The sequence below is a fragment of the Letharia lupina genome, assembly GCF_014066315.1.
Source record: "Letharia lupina isolate WasteWater1 chromosome Unknown contig_7, whole genome shotgun sequence".
Classification (NCBI taxonomy): domain Eukaryota; kingdom Fungi; phylum Ascomycota; class Lecanoromycetes; order Lecanorales; family Parmeliaceae; genus Letharia; species Letharia lupina.
Window position 1 is genome coordinate 241,496 of NW_023502976.1, and position 17,770 is coordinate 259,265.

Below are 17,770 nucleotides of genomic sequence, written 5' to 3' on the forward strand. Positions count from 1 at the left end.
TCGCATTTTTCATGTCTACTTCGGATTGTCTGCAACATGGACCCTGAAGCGTCAAGCATGGAGAACTGCAACATCCAAACAGCGCCTTTCCTGAAGCGGCTGCCAATAGAGATCCGGACCGAGGTCTATCGAAACCTACTCTCCACTCAATACACAAAACATCTTTCGGTCTCCCGACAAGTAAGTTTCATGGCCTATAACCGTCTGTATTAATTGACTCCGTCGCTTTTTGGCCGAGCTCAACATTCAACTGCTGACACGACTTCAGTTGCCAATACATGCGAAGCTCTGGCCTGGCCATGCCTATCATTTGGAGCCCGCCATCCTTCAAACAAGCCGCCAGGTCCACAACGAAGCCTCTACAGTGTTGTATCACGAAAATTTGTTCGTTCGAGTCCGCAGCACCAAAAAGAACCTCGGACGTCTGATGAACTTAAAAGGCATACATGTCTTTCTTAAAGGTCGCAAAGCAGAGACCTTCAGACACTGTGCTATGTCAGTGGACTTTGATCGTCTTAATACCGCACTCAGAATTAAGAGTCAAGAATATGAGCCATGTTACGTCATTGCGTCAACTGATCTTCAGCTCCTCTGTCAGAGCTTGTTAATCCAACACACCGTCATTGGCAGTATTTTTAAGCACTACGAATTCAGAGTCACCATCCACCGTATGTTTGATGACATGCTTAGCAAAACCCCGGCTCGAACCTCATCTCAACGCCGCTTGCTGGAACCTTTCACCGTACTCCACGGCGTCTCTCATTTCGCGATCACTGGTCCTGCGAACACGGAATACTGCGCTAGTATTATCGAACAAGTGTCCCGTATGGCACCTGCTGTGGAGGAGTGTTTCAGTTCAGCGATCGAGTTGAGGGATAAAGGTCATGAATATGTCCTTCAGAATGATCTCGAGGGCGCAGTGAAAGTCTACGAACTGGCCTTCTCACAGCTCATAACCACTTGCCTACGATGCAGGCTTGCGGGAACCGAATGGCTAGCACTCCATCCTGAACTGCCGGGTGCCATTGTCGATACGTATCTAACCCTCGTAGTTCGCCTCGCCTTCACAAGTTACAGACTCGATGCATTTGAAGATGTCCATTTGTGGGCTTGCGATGCCACACGGTTTGACCCCAACGGGAGGGCGATGCGACGCGAGAACTCTTACGCAAAGCTAGTTTATCTGAAGGCAACGGCGAGCGCGCGTTTGGGCAGACACCCACAGGCAGTGGAGGAACTGTGCGAGGGGTTGAAGTTGGTGACCAAGGAAGCGTACAAAGACAAGCAGCTTCTTGCGATGAGACGGGAAATGAGGTATCAGATCAAGGGGCTGGGTGGTATCAGGCTGCTCAAAGCTATGGGAATTGGCCATTTGTGAGCGTGAGTCTCGCCATGAAGGGGCGTGGTTGGAAAATTCTTGTATTTGCAGTGATATGGTGTGAAATGGCTAATTGGAAGGGGTTCGTTCGATGTCCTCATGATTTGCTTACGTGGAGTAGAATCGAACCGGAAATCGGTTGATGAAACATTCAGTATCTATGCATAATGAGGGTAGGATAGCTGTTGACACGACCAATTCCAATATGTCATCGACACGTTGCAAGCGTTGGTAGCAGACACCATAGGCTCCGACATCCTCAAGCATCAACGACACAGCCGCTCTAGAAGCGTAAACGCAGCGACTGTGGACAAGCTCAAGAGCCAAACGTTTCCCTGGAGACCACAATAGGAGACGCTGGCGGTCTAGGGATGGTTCAACGACATGAACAAATGGTTGCCCAGTCATGAATCAGATCTCACATGGCATATTTTCCAACCATTCGGTCATATCCATATCTGTGACAGCTAGGCGCTCACATCCTAAAAAGTCCAAACCTGCTCCCCTCCCTCTGACCCTCCCATCCTACCCCCTCAGCGCCCATCGCAGCCCTCAAGCCGAGCCCTAGTACCCTCCTTGTGTGCGCAGGCGGAATGACACCATCATCCCACAGCCTTGCGGACGAGAACACGGCATCACTTTCTCGCTCGATGCGATCTTTCAACTCCGGATCTACCGTCTTGCCCACCGCCTCCATCACCGAGGACAATTGCTGCGGACCCATGACGCCGATTTTGGCGTTGGGCCACATCCAGAGGAAGCGAGGGGAGTAGGCTCGGCCGCTTCATCTACTCATCAGCACGGCCTACCTAGCACATATATCCGGGTTGGGAGTAAGGCATGAGTAGAAGGGGTAAGGGACTTACCACATGCCATAATTCCCCGCCCCAGCACTACTCCCAACGACCACCGTAAATTTCGGCACATCTGCGCAAGCAACCGCAGTCACGAGTTTGGCTCCATTCTTCGCGATGCCACCTGCCTCTGCATCCTTGCCCACCATGAAACCTGAGATGTTCTGCAGAAAGACAAGAGGGATGTTTCTTTGACAGCAGAGCTGTATGAAGTGCGCGCCTTTGAGGGAGGATTCGGAGAACAAGATGCCGTTGTTTGCAATAATGCCAACTTGTTGGCCATAGATGCGTGCGAAGCCAGTGACGAGCGTGGTGCCATAGTCGCGTTTAAATTCGGCAAATTCGCTACCATCGACAATGCGAGCGATGATCTCGTGGGCCGGAATTTGAGTTTTCAAGTTCGTGCCAACAATACCAGCCAGCTCCTCCGGATCATATAGCGGTTCCTTGAACACCACAACCTTGTTCTTGGTACGCGGGCAGTTCAAATTCCCAACAGACCTCCTTGCGAGCACCAAAGCATGAGCATCATCCACAGCGAGATAGTCCGTCACGCCAGAAACCTCGCTATGCAGTTTCCCACCACCCAGCTCTTCCGCCGTAACTATCTCGCCAGTTGCTGCTTTGACAAGGGGAGGTCCGGCGAGAAATATCGTGCCTTGGTTTTCAACGATGATGGATTCATCGGACATCGCGGGGACGTAGGCGCCCCCGGCGGTGCATGGGCCCATTACGACGGAGATTTGGGGTATGTTCATTGACGACACTGGGAGCTTTTAGCGAGGAAGGATGGGTGCGAGGGATGGGGAGGGGAGGAAGTACTTCGAGCTTGGTTGTAGAAGATGCGACCGAAGTGGTCTCGGTCAGGGAAAACGTCCGCTTGGTGAGGGAGGTTTGCGCCGCCCGAGTCGACGAGATAGATACATGGGAGGCCTGGCATGTCTCAGTATATCTGGCGAAGATCACATGGCCCCCATTTATGGGGCATACGATTTTCCTGGGCGATTGCTTGTGCTCTAAGATGTTTCTTCACGGTAATTGGGTAATAGGTGCCTCCTTTGACTCTGCAATAGATTCAGACGTTGACCTTGACCTCGGCGGCAATGATTGGCATACGTGCTATCGTTGGCCACAATCATGCACTGTACACCCTGTACACTCCCCACACCCGTAATGATACCGCCAGCGGGCACGTCGTCCCCAGGGTAGACTTCATGTCCAGCAAGAGCAGAGAGCTCCAAGAAAGAGCTTCCGACATCAGTCAGGGCGGTGACTCGACTGGCCAAGTCAGCCTGAGAACTTTGCAGCCCTGAGTACATACTCCCGTGGCAGCATCTTGCCCCTGGCTATATGTTTCTCCCTGGCCTTCGCCGAGCCTCCCCCCTCGATCTTCTTGTGTAGCTCCTGCATCCGCGCCATGACTTCGCCCATGTGTTGGTCATTTTTCTGATATTGGGCGGAAGACTTGTCAACGTTGGTAGGGAGGATTGAGATAGCGGTGGCATGATGTTTGTAGGTGTGGGTTGCTATTGCTCTCCTCTGCCTTCGCAACTGGCAATTGCGGAGACCACATCTGGAAAGAGAAGACCCAAGGTACGTTGGTGGTCTCATGACTCAAGCATTATTACACTGGCTCTCTCAGAGCGCCTCCCTATCGCACTTGCGTCAGCTCGCTGTCTAGCGACTGTGGTGTACTCTACGAGAGACTACGAGAGACGTGGGAGATGTCAGTCGCGTCTGTTGAAGTGGCAGTCTGCCGCTTTTAGCCGCGCCTTAGGACCGCATTTAGCCGAGAAGTGATTCCGGTGGCCGCCCTCGCAATCTACAACAGGATGTTATAGAAGATGCAGAAGTATCAGTCAGACGATTGACTCTACCGCCGAAGAGCTGATGAATTGCTAGCTGAGTGCACAGTCCCAGCCCACGTCTGATGCAGTAGCATGTCCAGTAAGCGAGTCTCATTGCCGTCTGGCCGCTGGAACATCAACATTGATAGTAGGCAAGTGGCACTCAATACGGGAGCTTCTATTGTTGAGATGAATTGTTTACGGACGACACTTTCTCCCGGCTTGACGCCCAAGTTTGATGCGGAATCGGAAGGACTTCAACTCCTCAGACTGCCACTTCTATTAATGTGATAGCGTGCCTCATAATGAATGTCATACATTAATCTATCGAGACACGAGAAAGGTCCGAAAAGGCAATTGCCTGTCTCTCTTCCGCATTGGGACTAATAGCCGCTCATCAAAACAACAACATCGGGTTAAGCGCGTTCATTTGACCCTTGCTGGGCCATCAAAAGCGTAGGTGCCCGGCTTCTGCTGGCTAACAGACAAGGGGTCAAGAAAAGCGGCAGCTGAAACGGGTATGACTACTCAAGACTTCGACCAAAATAGCATCAACAAAGAAGTTTTAAGCCATCCAACGCTTGTTCTGTGGTAATTTCGACCGTGAAAAGAGAGAAAAAAATTCACGTTAGACTGACGTGAGAACAAGAGGTTTGGCGGTCCAGACTGTCGTTTTCTTTTTGGCAGCCTGCCTGCTACAGCCGCTGATGCCAACGCCGATACTGCTGAGAGTGTTCAGGCTCATTACGACGAACACGAATAACAATCCCTATCGTAGTTGTAAATGTGATACTGCTGCACTCCAGCATATGCAGAGTCCGCAAGGGGGTAAAGCGATGTATAGCATTTGCTTTCACTGGGTATGAACGTAAAAGAAAGGCAGCTGGGGTCTGCGAGACATGCAGCTGCGCAGTCTTCGAGGGTATCAGGCGGCTGTAAGGTATTACTGTATTCCAGTAGGCCGTCTTCTGCGCAAGTATCATTTGCGGGAGGATCTGGATTGGGGATTGCTGATGTGCAAGAAGTAGGAAAAGTTGGGCTCGAACTTGATGTTCTGCTGGTAAGGCAGCGGGTTGGCAACGTTGTAATGGTGGTAGTACTCGTGTGATTCGTGATTGCGCTTGTGTAAACAGTGGTAGTCGTGACATCTTCGGTCTTCGTCAAAGTTGTCGTATGGTGCCAGTAAATTGGACCTGGGATAGTTCTGTATCAAGCGTATTAGCTCAAAAAGAGGCATTGAGCACGACACAATTTTCTTGTTGAGGAGACGCACGAGGGTTTTTCGGTCCCGGTCACTGTTGCATGGTATGTCACGTCTACCGATGGGCCCTTGGATGACAGTGTGTAGTCCGCTTCGCCGTAAGCAACACCGTGTCCTCTAACGGTAAGACTTCCTCGGTCGAGCTGGGACATTGAAGTCGCGCGAGTAGGATGCGTATATCGCACGGTAGCGACAGGGGGTTTTTTGCTCACAGGTGGATGTTTGTTTGAAATGGCAGCGATTACGCTGTGAAGTGTGGATGCTTCGCTTCCAGAGACAAAAGTTGAGGAGCGACTTTTGGTTGATCGTGTGACAAATCTAGAGAGCGAGCTTTGAGGAGAGAGTGCTCCACTTCCTGGTAGCCTGCTGTATGAGGATGTGCCGTACCCAGAAGAAATATCTGCTCGTGGATTTGAGAGAATCGAGATGTAGGTTTGAATGACATGTGCTCCATTTTCAGGTAACCCGCTCGACGAAGGAATGCCGTAGTCAGACGAAACTGGTGGCGGACTTGAGTGTGCTGGCGTCCCCACAGTTTCTGAAGTGTAGACCTTAGTTAAGGCCGTTAATTTAATTGTATCCGAAGTTGTGGCTGTGGTGGTAGGGCAATTACTCGCTACAACCTTAGCCGTGGCAGTAATCAATTTGGTCGAGCTGATCGTGCTCGTCACGGTCTCCGTACTTAGATACGTCGTGACTGTTTCTGTAAAGTCCGAAGGCCTGACCCATATAACATCAGTCCCATCTGCAGACGGAACCTCACCCGTCTGGGCGGCGGCAACGGTAACGACAAGGGTACTTTCGATATCTTAGGCTTATGTCAGCTAGATTACAACCAAGGACTGTGCAGTGACTTACTAGAATTATCGAAGTTCCTGGTAGAGACAGCGAAATCACTGGTTTGGGCAGGATCGAAAGCGTACGAGGTAGAACAAGTCGTAGAGGACAGGGGCAGAACAGTCCTGAGTCCCTCGATTTGAGGAATTGAGACTATAATGCCCATGGTGCGGAAGACTATTTGCAAGAAGTAGATCTGGTCGTAATGGAGTTTAGAATTGACAAAAGATCAAGGTCGTGATTTTCCGCGCAAAGGGACAGTTGCACCTGCTGGAAAAATGTGCTTAGGGAGCGTGGAGACAGGTATCACTGAAGCCACCCAATTCCAAACTCAAAAACCCGAAGGTGTCACTCGCAGTGCGCAAGGTATACTTGATCCATTCCCAGCTTTTAGAGACGCGGCTCGTCTTTCAGTATCGAGTGTTACGCATTCTGTTGTCGTGACCTTGTTGATGGTGGCCACTGGAATGCAGGCTGATCACGTGCCAGAGACCATGAATGTCTCCAAGCCTTCTCCGCCATAGCATCTCTGCTAATGTTGATTGGCCCAGATGCGGTTGCCGAGCACTGGTGAAGCAACCACCTGCCGGAGACAGCGAAAACGGGTAGATATCGAGAGTTGTAGTGTATATCAAGCTGAGGCGCCACTATTCGCTTAAAGAGCTTGAGCGAAAAGTGTCGGTGTTTGGTAATTGCTTCGCTTATTCGAAAATCGGATTGGAAAACGCACCCACGGATTGAACAAATTCGGGTGGAATCTTCTAGTAGAATGGGTTGAGTCATAGAACCGATTTCTGGGTATTTTCGTGTGTATAATAAGAGTATCCCCGCTGTGTGCTGTTTCCTTATAGTCTTTAATGGTCTTCAAAGATAGAAAAGCTTTTCTAAACAAAGCATAGTCTAACTGTTCACTGTGTTATGCTACCCCTCATAGTGGCAAATTGGCATAGGCTTCACATGGTATATAAGTAGCCTACTTACCATAGCAATCAATCAATCCTTCATCCTCCATCAAATCCAACTCTAACATTCTCAACAAAAGTGGGCCCACGATTAAATTCTTTCCCAATAGCCTTTTCTCTCATTTCCTTCACAGAAAATCAAAGGACACGATTTCACTGAACTGATCCGCTATCATGGATTCGCGACCCCAAAACTGCTACCCTGTCGTCGTCACGGAATCCTCTCGCTTCTACCGTGATCCCGACGACGAAGAAACCTTTGTCCCCCTCCACAAGACCACGCATATCGAGGAGGTCACTTTCTCCCGCAATTTTGCCAACGCACTAGCGAAAGAGTACTTCATCCGGCAACACTGCGAGTCCGTCAGCGACTCCAACGAAGACGACTTCGGCTACCCAACGCCAAGAGCACGCCGATGGGGTATTTGGGTCCCGGAAAACACCACGAAATGCACGATATCCGAAGTAGAGAAGCGGTGCAGGATTAAGGTTGTACTTGGAAGTGGGTCGGAGAGGACGGAGTTCTTGGTAGAAGTTTTGAGACAGAATATTTGCGATGCGGTAGGACCATTGGCTCGAGAGGATAGTGTAGGTTGCATTCGTTTGATCGGATCAAAACCACGAAATGAATTGACTTTCAAACAGGATCCCGATGTCTGAGCATGATGGGCACCAAAAATCACCACGGAATTGTAAAGTGTGGATGTGTCAGAAGGGCTCGAAGCCTGTGAGCCCGATGCGTCTCGAAGCCGGCAAAACCTAGTATTACGTGCAAAGGGTGCTTCTGGCGTCGAATGGCGTAGTCACGCTTGTTGGCATACTTGAAGTTTGACAGTTCTATTTTCTCAGCTCCCAATTCGGTTAGTGCTTTGACAACATCACCTTGCCCATGCGTCAGTGCTTGATACATTGGGGTTTCGTTGCCACAAAGCCAGTCTGGATCGTTACCTTGCTCAACGAGCATGCGTACGATGGCAATATACCCCAACCGAGCAGCGCAGCAAATTGCCAGTCGACCGACAAACTTGCTGCATTGAAGCATGTCCGTTCTCTCAAGCAAGACTTGTACCACATCTGCATGCCCATATATAGATGCGGCAACCAAAGGATTCCGAATTCCGCGCCGACAGGTTAGGACATTCAAGTCAGCACCGTGGTCGAGAAAAGCCTGCACAGTGCATCGGTATCCACGTCTCATAGCTTCGAACAATGCTATCTCTCTTCTCCTTCTGCGAAGATGATTTGCACCCCATTCTAGAAGTAGTCTGACAACCTTTTCATGGCCATGCGAAGCGGCTAGCTCACCACTTGATATTCTAGATGTTCTCCATAACCAGTATAGTCCACTTGAGCTCCATTATCCAAGGCCGTGAGGATAAGTTCTTGGTGGCCATGATGAGCAGCATGCTTCATAGTTCGGCTCTGAAGCGTTTGCGAAGGCTCCACTTGGCACTTCTCAATCTTAAACCGTATGAGATCCGAATGGCCCCCCTGTGCTGCGTAAATGACAAGATCCTCAAAGTCATGTCCCTCCTTGTAAGAAAAGGTGGAATCTGACCAACTTCTCTACTATCTACAAACCTCTCATCCTCTTAGATGGGCGCAGACCGGAGGCTTTTCGACATCGTCTCTGGGGCTGAATCAGCTACCAGACATTTTCAATCAACAGCCGCTATCTACTCGTTGTACTTTGATGTGCCATCTGCAAGCAAAGAACGTCCTCCAACAAGGACTTCGACTGCTTGAGCTCAGTCTACCATCCGAAGAATAATCGTTTGCGACTCTCGACCTCAATCGCCCATCCGTATAGTATTATGCAGTTCTCCAAAGAACCGGCTCCACTCCTCATCGGCAATCCCATTCTCCTCATCCCCAGCCAATCCTACCCCCTCCGGCGCCAGCACTCCAATGCTCCTCAGCATCTCTCCAACCGCCCCAGCCATCTCCGCATCGTTGCACACCCAACTCCACGGCCGACCCACGATCGCACCCGCTCTCTTATGCTCTTCAGTCGCACCCAAGCCCTGGTTGAATGCCTTCAGCAACAGCATACACCATATTGTTGCTTTCACCTCTGTAGTGGCGCTGGTGTAACTGGGTGGTAAAGGTCCTTCGACATGGACGTAGCGAGCGGCAGGACTGATAAGGAAAAGAACTTGGCCGGGGGGCTGGAGGGGCACTTGGCGGAGGGATACGTGCCAGTGGTTGGGCACAGAAGCCGAAGGCGAGAGCTGGTTGCGCGGGAGCGCGTTGAAGGTTGAGACAAGAGAGGCAAGGTCGGAAGCCTGTTGTGCTGAAGTTCCCGACATGGCGGCTAGGGAGGAGAAATTGGATTGTCTCGCCGGCTCACGATGCGTAAGGAAGGAAGGTCGTCGCCAGGAAATGCCAGCATCGGAGGAAGCCCTTCGGTGCAGAGAAGGATGCAGGGATTTTCACTGAAGACAATCCCACATCCAGTGAGTGACCTCTAGTCTGTTCCTCAATTGTTCCTCAGTCACTGGAGGTCGTCGTCAATTAGACGAGGTTTCTGATGAAAGGTCAAAAAACGTTTGTATGGCTTTCACGAAAGAACTCCTGATACTGGTACAACATCATGTGGGGCAATTCGAGCGTAAGGCAACACGGCGTGATCGACAGACGCTATTATCATGGCCGATCATTTTTAGCCACCGAGCTACGGTCAGTCAACCTGCAGCTCGCAAGGATCGAGCAGCAGGCAGACGTAAATCTTCTGGATGACCATCCTTACCCTCAGCCATGAGACTTCAAGTGGTCCTCCGCCCCCAACCCGTTTCTGGGCGGCTGCGCCGGCGGCTAGTCCCTAAAATCGACCATCATCAAGACCTTGCAACGGCTATCCAACATTTTCTTCGAGGCCAATTGAGAAACATGCTTGACGATGGGACTCCGAATACTCAACTTCCCGAGATCGTCGACGGTCTCTAGCGCTTGGTCTTGTGAAAGCTCAAGATTTTGGAGACTGCCATCTGACTTTACTCCAGAAACATATGAGGTGACGACCAGGTAGAGAGACATTATCTCTTTGCAACTATAAGACGTTGTCGAACAATTACTAGTCCGGCTCCTTGCCCTGAGGTCAGATCAGAAGAGGCTTTGGCGTCAAGTTAGCATCTCGACTCCTCGGGAAGACATGCCTCAAGGGTTCTTGATCCTTGTCCGCTTGGGATGCCTCCACCCTGGTGGCTTGAAAGGTACCTTTGTACCTTATTTAAACGGCCATTGTAATCCTATGGAGCTTTTGCAGACAGTTGAGTGTCTTCTTGGGAAAATCTCCTGTAGACCATGTTTTATCTATGAATGCCTTTCGACCATAAACAAAGGTCCTCTCAGAAGCTTGTTCGCTTCTATGGACGCTCATCTTGATGAGATCTTGTAAGCGGCTTCGGGGGTCAACGTCTTGACCTTCTGTTTTGGCTCACGGACAAACGTTCGGCAAAGCCTGCCCTAAAATCTTTCCCCTGACTATTCTTGGTACAAACACGACCTCCTAGCCCCAGTCGTGAAGAGAACTTATTTGCTATTGGTCATGACTTGAACTTGGAATTCATGTCCGGAGTTTCTCTGCATGTCGTCTGGCGATGTGTCTTCGTACTGTCATTTAACAGCTATTGAGACATCCTGGAAACGCTGCACAGCAGCTCTTCGACAGAGCTCCTTTTATGGGAACGTCTTTCCTTGTCTGGCTAGGATAGCAATACATATCTCTATCTAGCTCTCACACACTGTGTGACCTTACATCTATCGAACACTTGAGGGTCGAAGTGCACGTGTTCTCAAGTGTTCCTAGGCACTCAACACGCGGAAGGATTGGATCTGAGATATCCACCCTCTGCTGGAGCTCTGCTATGTTGATTTGTTGATAATACTTTGACAGTGGAAGGATTGAACAGTTCGAGCTCATCTAGAATGCGATATTCCTTGTTCCCGGAGTGCCTGTTTGCCTACTGTATGTGTCTTAGCGCTCGATAATCTTCTGGAGACACTAAGAAGCAAGGCCTTGACCAGGATGTTACTCCGGAAACGAAGGCCTAGAGACAGAAGCTCCTGCTACGTGCCCTGTCCAAAACATCTATCGTTTTGGATTGCAATCGCTTGTCATTGGTTTCACATGATGTACGGCAAGCGCTGAGGCTCAAGCACCCAGATAGTATCTGACAGCATGCATGCAACCCACACGCACGATCATGGACACGCGTCAGTGTGCAGTCGCACCGAAGACGGACCCGCGTCATCATCCTTGATGTCGTTCACCAAGACTTTTGTGGAAAAGCGGCTCTGTCTCCCCACTCGATCCAAGTCCGTCACAGAGACCCTGTCCAAGCACCAAACATCGGCAGTGATGACCGTTAAGAAACCTAGTCCAGCTGAGGACGTTAGGCTAGATCACCACCATCCAACAACCGTGTCTCATCTCCGCAGAGACGCCAGCATCAAAACTTGGAAGAAAGCATGACCAGAGCCAAAAAGCCCCGAGCACATTCGTAGCGGCCGTGCTAGAGGAGGATGAGTGTATTCCCACTATCGTCATGGCGTCCCCGGCGATTGATGCCACTGCTAGACCAATGCAGAACCCCCCTGAGCAAACGACCATAAAGAACAGCGGAAATCCCACATTCTTTCCACACATCCAGCACCATCGTCTCAACCAATCCTCAAGCCCAACAACAATCACCAACCAGCCTCCCAGCCATCCCCACAATCCACCATGCACTTCACCACCACCGCCATCCTCGCCTTCACCCTCCTCACCACCACCTCCCTCACCACCGGCAACGCCAAACGCCAAGCCCCCCTCCTCTGCAGCGGCGCCTCCGCCACCCCAAACTGCTGCGCCGTCAACGTCCTCAACCTCGCGGACCTGCAGTGCGCAGACCGTAAGCCACCCCAAATCACCACTCGTCTACTCCTCCTCTGACTGCGGGGAAAACATTCTGACCGCGCACGCAGCTCCCACGTTGCCGACCGACGTGGCCAACTTCACGCAGATCTGCGCGGATGTCGGACAGGAGGCGCAGTGCTGCACGCTTGATCTTGTGAGTTCTTGTCTATTCTACGTTGCGGCCGGTTTTTGTCGGGGAGAGGTTCGGTGTGTTGATGGTTGGCTGATGGGATGGTGTAGTTGGGTCAGGGTCTGTTGTGCTCTGCGCCACAGAGATGATGATGATGATGATGATGATGATGATGAAAGCCGTAGTTGGTCGCCGAGAGGTGATGAGGACGGGAAAAGTTGGTCGATGGGGAATAGGAAGTGGGAGAATGCATATGGAGATGAGCGCGTATGAGTCGTTTGGCAGAATATCAAAGTGGGTGGTGTGATGTTACATGATGTGCCAACAGAGTTCAATTTCACGATGTTGTCGCCATGAATATGATGTAAATTTTATGATCTCTACTTGAAGAATGCTGATAGTTCACATCCATGATACACGTAATAAAGCGACTGGTAGAGGATGATAGCCTCTACGGTAGTCTTGATATGATTCGTTAACTCACCCTGCAGAAGGAGTAGACATTGGAGACGAGGGCTGGGAATTTTGGATACACCGAACATGATATGGACACGCTGGTTTCTGCAGTGGCTTTTCTCTCCCCACATTGAAAACAATATCCTTGAAAATGCCTGGATTCAGCCATGAAGCTTGATGCCTTACTTCAGCAATGGCTTGGCTGCCACCGTGACTGATTACAGGGCCATGAAAGATGGTCACTATACTTTCTGATCCTGAGTGAGTGATGTTCATCTCCCAGGATTTCCTTTTGCCACGGTTTTCCGGTCGCTCAAATAAGTGGTGTTTGACGGATCGAGATGAATTCTGGTCATCTTCGGCATCTTTTTCCCTTGGTTTTCTCGTCCCTGGGTAAGGTAGAGAGCGGTAGCCTGCTGCGTCCAAGTTGCTTCTCAACGTTACGTGTTCGTATGGACTTCGCTGCCATTGCCTTTACGATGGTGCATCTCGCCGCGAACAACACAGTGAGGCCGCGCTCGCAACCTTGCCGTCATCCAGTCATGCAGCTGCTCATTGCACCACCTGGAACTCTACCACATTGCTCGGCTCTAGTGGTATGCTCACTGCTTCCGGATCCCTTAGTTTGATTTTCATCGGCAATTCCATACTGTCCTTATCCCCATACCGCCAATACCTATCCAAGCCCAATCTCCCCACTCCCAAAAATCCCGCGTCATCACACCGCAGCCAATAGCTCTTCCCCGTCTCCAAGTGTTTGCTCCACCCACTCCTCTCGTCCAAGCCCATTGCCACCTCCTTCCTCACAGTGTCTCCAAGGTGTGCTTCCTCCCATCCATCCCAGCTTGTGACTTCCAGCTCTTTGGTAAAGCTGCCATCGGCTTCGCGGGGCGGGCGTATGGAGGCGTTAGGTCGGACGTGCGGGATTCGACATTCGGGCGTGCAGGTGGGGGTGGTGTAAACGGAATATAAGTTTTCATTCGGGGCGGATGGTGAGAGTGGACCGTAGCAAGGACGGAAAAGGACAGGACGAGCGGCTTGAGTAGTGAAAGTAGTGGAGGCGGGATCGGAAGTGTATGTTAGGATTGCTGCAATTGGGTAGATGCCTTGTGCCAGAGAAAGGGTGGGCGGGGCGGTAAGGGAGATTGTGAAGTGGGGCGCATCGGCGAGGACCGTAATTTGGCGTGCTTCTGTGATTGCTTTCCTTTCGTCGCGCTCGTCGCGCAGGACATCTTGTTTGGCCTGGGCGAGAGCTTTTTGAAGATATTCGGAGTCGGGCTTGGGCTCGGATCTTAGGGCGGCGTATCGTTCCTCATGGGTCATGTACTCCCAGCCTGCCGGTTTGGGGTATGCGGCCCCAGCATGATCTGGTGCTGGATCGGTGCTGGTCTCAGCCATCTGCTGGCGAGTGCTGCTGGATTTTGGGATCAGGTGGAGAATGGTGGCTGTGGTGAGAGATTCACAGCTTGTATCTGTCAACTTAGAAACTGTACTGTCAGAGAGCAAGGAACTATGTGTAGTGATGCAGTCTGCTGCCTAAGTAGAAAGGCGTATGTTGATTGATCAACTCAGCAAAATTGTATCATACCCCCTACACCAAATCACACCCAAATATGGGGTATGATTCGGTAATTTGCCATTGCTTAGGGTATGATTTGATAAATTATTAAAGTGGCCTCAAACTACGAAGGGGATAATCCGCGATCTAGCTTATTCGATTATAGGAATAAGAGAGTTTCTCCGACCGCATTTGATGAGAATTCTATCAGATAAAAACGGAGTCGAGTTACCGCTAGGCTAGAAAGCCATACCCGAGATAGATATTCGCACTTCATACTGCAGACACCCTTTCCGGGTCTCGTAAACCCCGTAAGGCCCCCGAAGGAATAATTTCTAACAATATCACTACGCTGCGTGACGGGGCGGGGCGGAGTAAGCTTCGGGGGTTAAACCTCGCCTCGAACCCCGCCCCGTTGCGCAGCGTAAATACCACCGTTATTAATAATCAAGTCGACGACTATTATTAGACGCTTAGTAAGCTTATCGCTATTATTACTTTTATTAAACTCTCTTATATCAGAAAGCTATTATTTAAGGCCTTCGTTAAATTATACCCCAAGCAATAACAAATTATCGAATTATATCCTATATTTGGGTGAAATTTGGTGTAGGGGTATGTAAGGATCTATACTTTTGGGGCATGAATTAGTAATTCGCCCAGTCGAGTATCATACGTGAAATCGAGTAATGCTACCTTGTTCTGAGCGCTCTGGGAAGTAATTGACCTACTTTCAACTTCAGTCCCTTCATCAACGATCTTTTCGTCAGGGTTCTAATGACGCTCCTCGTTGGTAATCAGCATAGGGTGAGCACCTCTGACTCTTGCTTTGCCTGACCCACGTTCGACTATGTCGCGGTCGTTTGTCTTGCTGAGGTCCAGATAAGCTTGGTGTCCGTCAAACATTAGCGCCATGTGTCCAACAAACCCATATCTGTACCTATATCGATATATCGAATACATCCGTGGTATTAACTTTCGCATGTGGCGAGGTCCATGTAACGATGTAACCACTGTGCCTCTCGGCAACATAGCCAGTATCTGATTTGTCAACTACAAACACTCGTATTCATTGCTTGGGCGTTTTACTTGCACTCCTTGCGAATGTTCTCTGAGTACTACCTGCATCGTTGGAAGGACGAGGCGCAGCCGATACTGTCTGACGCCGCGCCGCAGCCACGTATCGTATCACTTTTTGAGACCATGACCTGTCATATCAGTTTGCTCCCATATGACCTAGTGTTCAAAAGTTTCCGAAGGAGCTCGTCTTGGAATTTTCGCAAACCCTGCCGCTGAAGCTTAGCGTATAGCATACCAACTTCACCGCAGTGCATCTACCGTCGGAATGATGCTCGTAGTGGAATCACGGGCGGCAAAGCGAAACGAAACGACGTTCTGCAGGCTCCAGTGGACTCAACCAACAATACCCTACCCAGACCGATAGCGGCGCCTAATTCTGACAGCAACGTCATCACTTCATATGACATGTGAGATTTACAAGCTGCGGTTCAAATCTAGTGTGCTGAAGTAGAGAATGGATATGGCGGGCCCGTGCATGCACTATGATAAATTAAACATTCGTCCACGAGGTTCGTCGGAGCTGTGCCTATGGTGAATGTTGGAAAGGTTATGTGTTGCTATTCGAAGGTAGTCGAAGGTAGGTGGGATTAAGGACCCGGATAAACTTCATCATTCATATATCTTTTTGAAGGTTGCATTACACTTTGAATCTTCATCTCGCTTTTCTTACCACGCTTCTCACTACTGTATCACCAAGACGCATTGCTCAAACGTGGTGAGAAATTTGTTTGCTGAACATACACCGAACGAACACCTCCGCTGTTCGACCTCATTTTTTGATTCTCACCCTCAGTGCTACTGTACGCTTAGCATGCTTTCCACTGCCCAGTATGCTGCGATAGGCAGCTTCTTTATCGGGCTTACATCCGCCAACCCACTCTTAGCACCCCCGAGCGATACCTCTTCTGGAGCTTTGGTTGCCCGTAAATTCGCTCAGGGTTCTCATATAGACACATCTCACTACCAAACTGTTCTGATAGAGTATGCTGCTGGACAAACCATTGCCACCAAAGCCAAGACTATCATAGACGAAGACAACTACTTTTATGAGCTCTTCATCCCGAGCAGATACCAGAGCGCAGATCATGCCAAAGAATATAACAACAACTTCCTTACCAAGTTCATCGCCCTCGGCGACGATCAAGACTATACGGTCACCATCGACTACATTGGCACTTCCGATGACCCCAAATGCCAAGAGTCCTCCCAACCAGGCTACATGCCATATGCATATACTGAAGGTACCACAATTACCATGTGCGACGCTTTCTTCGCGCAACCAGCGACCAGTGCCATGACTTGTGACAATACCTATCTGGACGAATACGAGACGGGCGCAATGACACTCCTCCACGAGTTCAGTCATTTGAACCCCGCCTACTTCTCGCTTACAACTTCCCCGGACCCTCCATTCAACGATTATACGTATGGGTCAGCGAATTGCGTTAGTCTAGCCAGTAACCCCAACACTGCCGCTCAGGCGATCATCAACGCCGATAACTGGATGTTCGTGACCCTCGGCGCTTATTGGTCGGACAAATGTGGGAAGGATATCGAGCCAGAAGATCCTGACGAGGGTGTCTATGGCGGTATCGACGGTGATGCGGCTGGCTGTCTTCCAGGCCCCGTTAATCAGTGGATCATGTCCTCTGGTGGTTCCTGCAGTGCTCCAGGGGTCGCTTCGAATAGCAAGACATCAGGTGGCCCAGGCGGCTGCGGTATCCCTAATACTGGCGGCATGAACGGTGTGAACGTGGCCGATTGCTGGCTGTTACCGCAAGGCACGACTGCGGTTGAGATGATGCTATATGTCAGCAATGCCACACAGGTTCGTCGTGCCGTTTCTTCTACTTTCCAGCTTTTCCAGTCCTAAACACAACTCTTGGAAGTTGGTTCATCTCTCGAATGGTTGGAAACTGGTCTTTGTACCTATGGCTGACTTTGATTTCCAAAATGTAGGGTTTCTACACCGATTACAACATGACTGCCTTTACAGAACCAGATTGCAGCGGCACAGCGCAAAGTTTCTGGGGCCCAGTCGACTCCTCAGATCCACTCATAAGTGGCGACTGGCTGTTCCAGAGCAGCTGCTACGATAGTCCGAGTGGGACTTCGTGGCAGAGCTACTACGTGTGGAATATCGCTGCTTACGAAAAGCTGTATCCGGGAGGAGGGCCGTAGAGATGAAAGGGGGTCTCGTATCTTTCTGGGAAAGGGGCGAAATCCTGAGAGGCTCAGAGCGATGGGAGAATCGTGAAGCATTTTGACACTCTATACATGATCCTATTTTTTTCCGCGCGACGTTTGGAGTTACCCGGAGAGCTTGGGCATTCACAAACATCGTCGCCAATGTCATACATAGGTATAGAGATAGCACTCAAACCCTTTTGAAAGGACTTGCTTGCACTGGTAAGTGAGGCTGCTCTACTAGCTGTTTCTAAAAGATGGAATCGTAGGTAATGACACATTCACTTCCACCCAACTCAAGTCCGTTCTTCTACATGTGT

General features: G+C 50.2%; 7 protein-coding genes across 7 annotated transcripts; 4 read left to right on the top strand and 3 right to left on the bottom strand.

Annotated features, from left to right (window-relative positions):
- Positions 1-36: 36 nt before the first annotated feature.
- HO133_009522 (uncharacterized protein) lies at positions 37-1,378 on the top strand (the record flags this gene model as incomplete). Its single annotated transcript, XM_037300383.1, has 2 exons — positions 37-180; positions 269-1,378. The coding sequence occupies 2 exons, from the start codon at positions 37-39 to the stop codon at positions 1,376-1,378; spliced, it is 1,254 nt and encodes a 417-aa protein (XP_037154231.1).
- A 475-nt stretch (positions 1,379-1,853) lies between these two features.
- Positions 1,854-6,343, bottom strand: HO133_009523 (uncharacterized protein; the record flags this gene model as incomplete). Its single annotated transcript, XM_037300384.1, has 10 exons — positions 1,854-2,160; positions 2,245-2,998; positions 3,055-3,165; positions 3,223-3,296; positions 3,349-3,510; positions 3,554-3,783; positions 5,027-5,124; positions 5,180-5,283; positions 5,353-6,148; positions 6,199-6,343. 10 exons carry the CDS (start codon positions 6,341-6,343, stop codon positions 1,854-1,856), a joined length of 2,781 nt encoding a protein of 926 aa, XP_037154232.1.
- Positions 6,344-7,313: 970 nt separating this feature from the next.
- On the top strand, positions 7,314-7,799 carry HO133_009524 (uncharacterized protein; the record flags this gene model as incomplete). The annotated part of the gene is made up of 2 exons (XM_037300385.1): positions 7,314-7,727; positions 7,785-7,799. The coding sequence occupies 2 exons, from the start codon at positions 7,314-7,316 to the stop codon at positions 7,797-7,799; spliced, it is 429 nt and encodes a 142-aa protein (XP_037154233.1).
- Positions 7,800-8,929: 1,130 nt separating this feature from the next.
- HO133_009525 (uncharacterized protein) lies at positions 8,930-9,448 on the bottom strand (the record flags this gene model as incomplete). Its single annotated transcript, XM_037300386.1, has 1 exon — positions 8,930-9,448. The coding sequence occupies one exon, from the start codon at positions 9,446-9,448 to the stop codon at positions 8,930-8,932; it is 519 nt and encodes a 172-aa protein (XP_037154234.1).
- Positions 9,449-11,865: 2,417 nt separating this feature from the next.
- On the top strand, positions 11,866-12,476 carry HO133_009526 (uncharacterized protein; the record flags this gene model as incomplete). The annotated part of the gene is made up of 2 exons (XM_037300387.1): positions 11,866-12,034; positions 12,349-12,476. 2 exons carry the CDS (start codon positions 11,866-11,868, stop codon positions 12,474-12,476), a joined length of 297 nt encoding a protein of 98 aa, XP_037154235.1.
- Positions 12,477-13,177: 701 nt separating this feature from the next.
- HO133_009527 (uncharacterized protein) lies at positions 13,178-14,023 on the bottom strand (the record flags this gene model as incomplete). Its single annotated transcript, XM_037300388.1, has 1 exon — positions 13,178-14,023. The coding sequence occupies one exon, from the start codon at positions 14,021-14,023 to the stop codon at positions 13,178-13,180; it is 846 nt and encodes a 281-aa protein (XP_037154236.1).
- Positions 14,024-16,074: 2,051 nt separating this feature from the next.
- HO133_009528 (uncharacterized protein) lies at positions 16,075-17,444 on the top strand (the record flags this gene model as incomplete). The annotated part of the gene is made up of 2 exons (XM_037300389.1): positions 16,075-17,091; positions 17,223-17,444. 2 exons carry the CDS (start codon positions 16,075-16,077, stop codon positions 17,442-17,444), a joined length of 1,239 nt encoding a protein of 412 aa, XP_037154237.1.
- Positions 17,445-17,770: the final 326 nt, after the last annotated feature.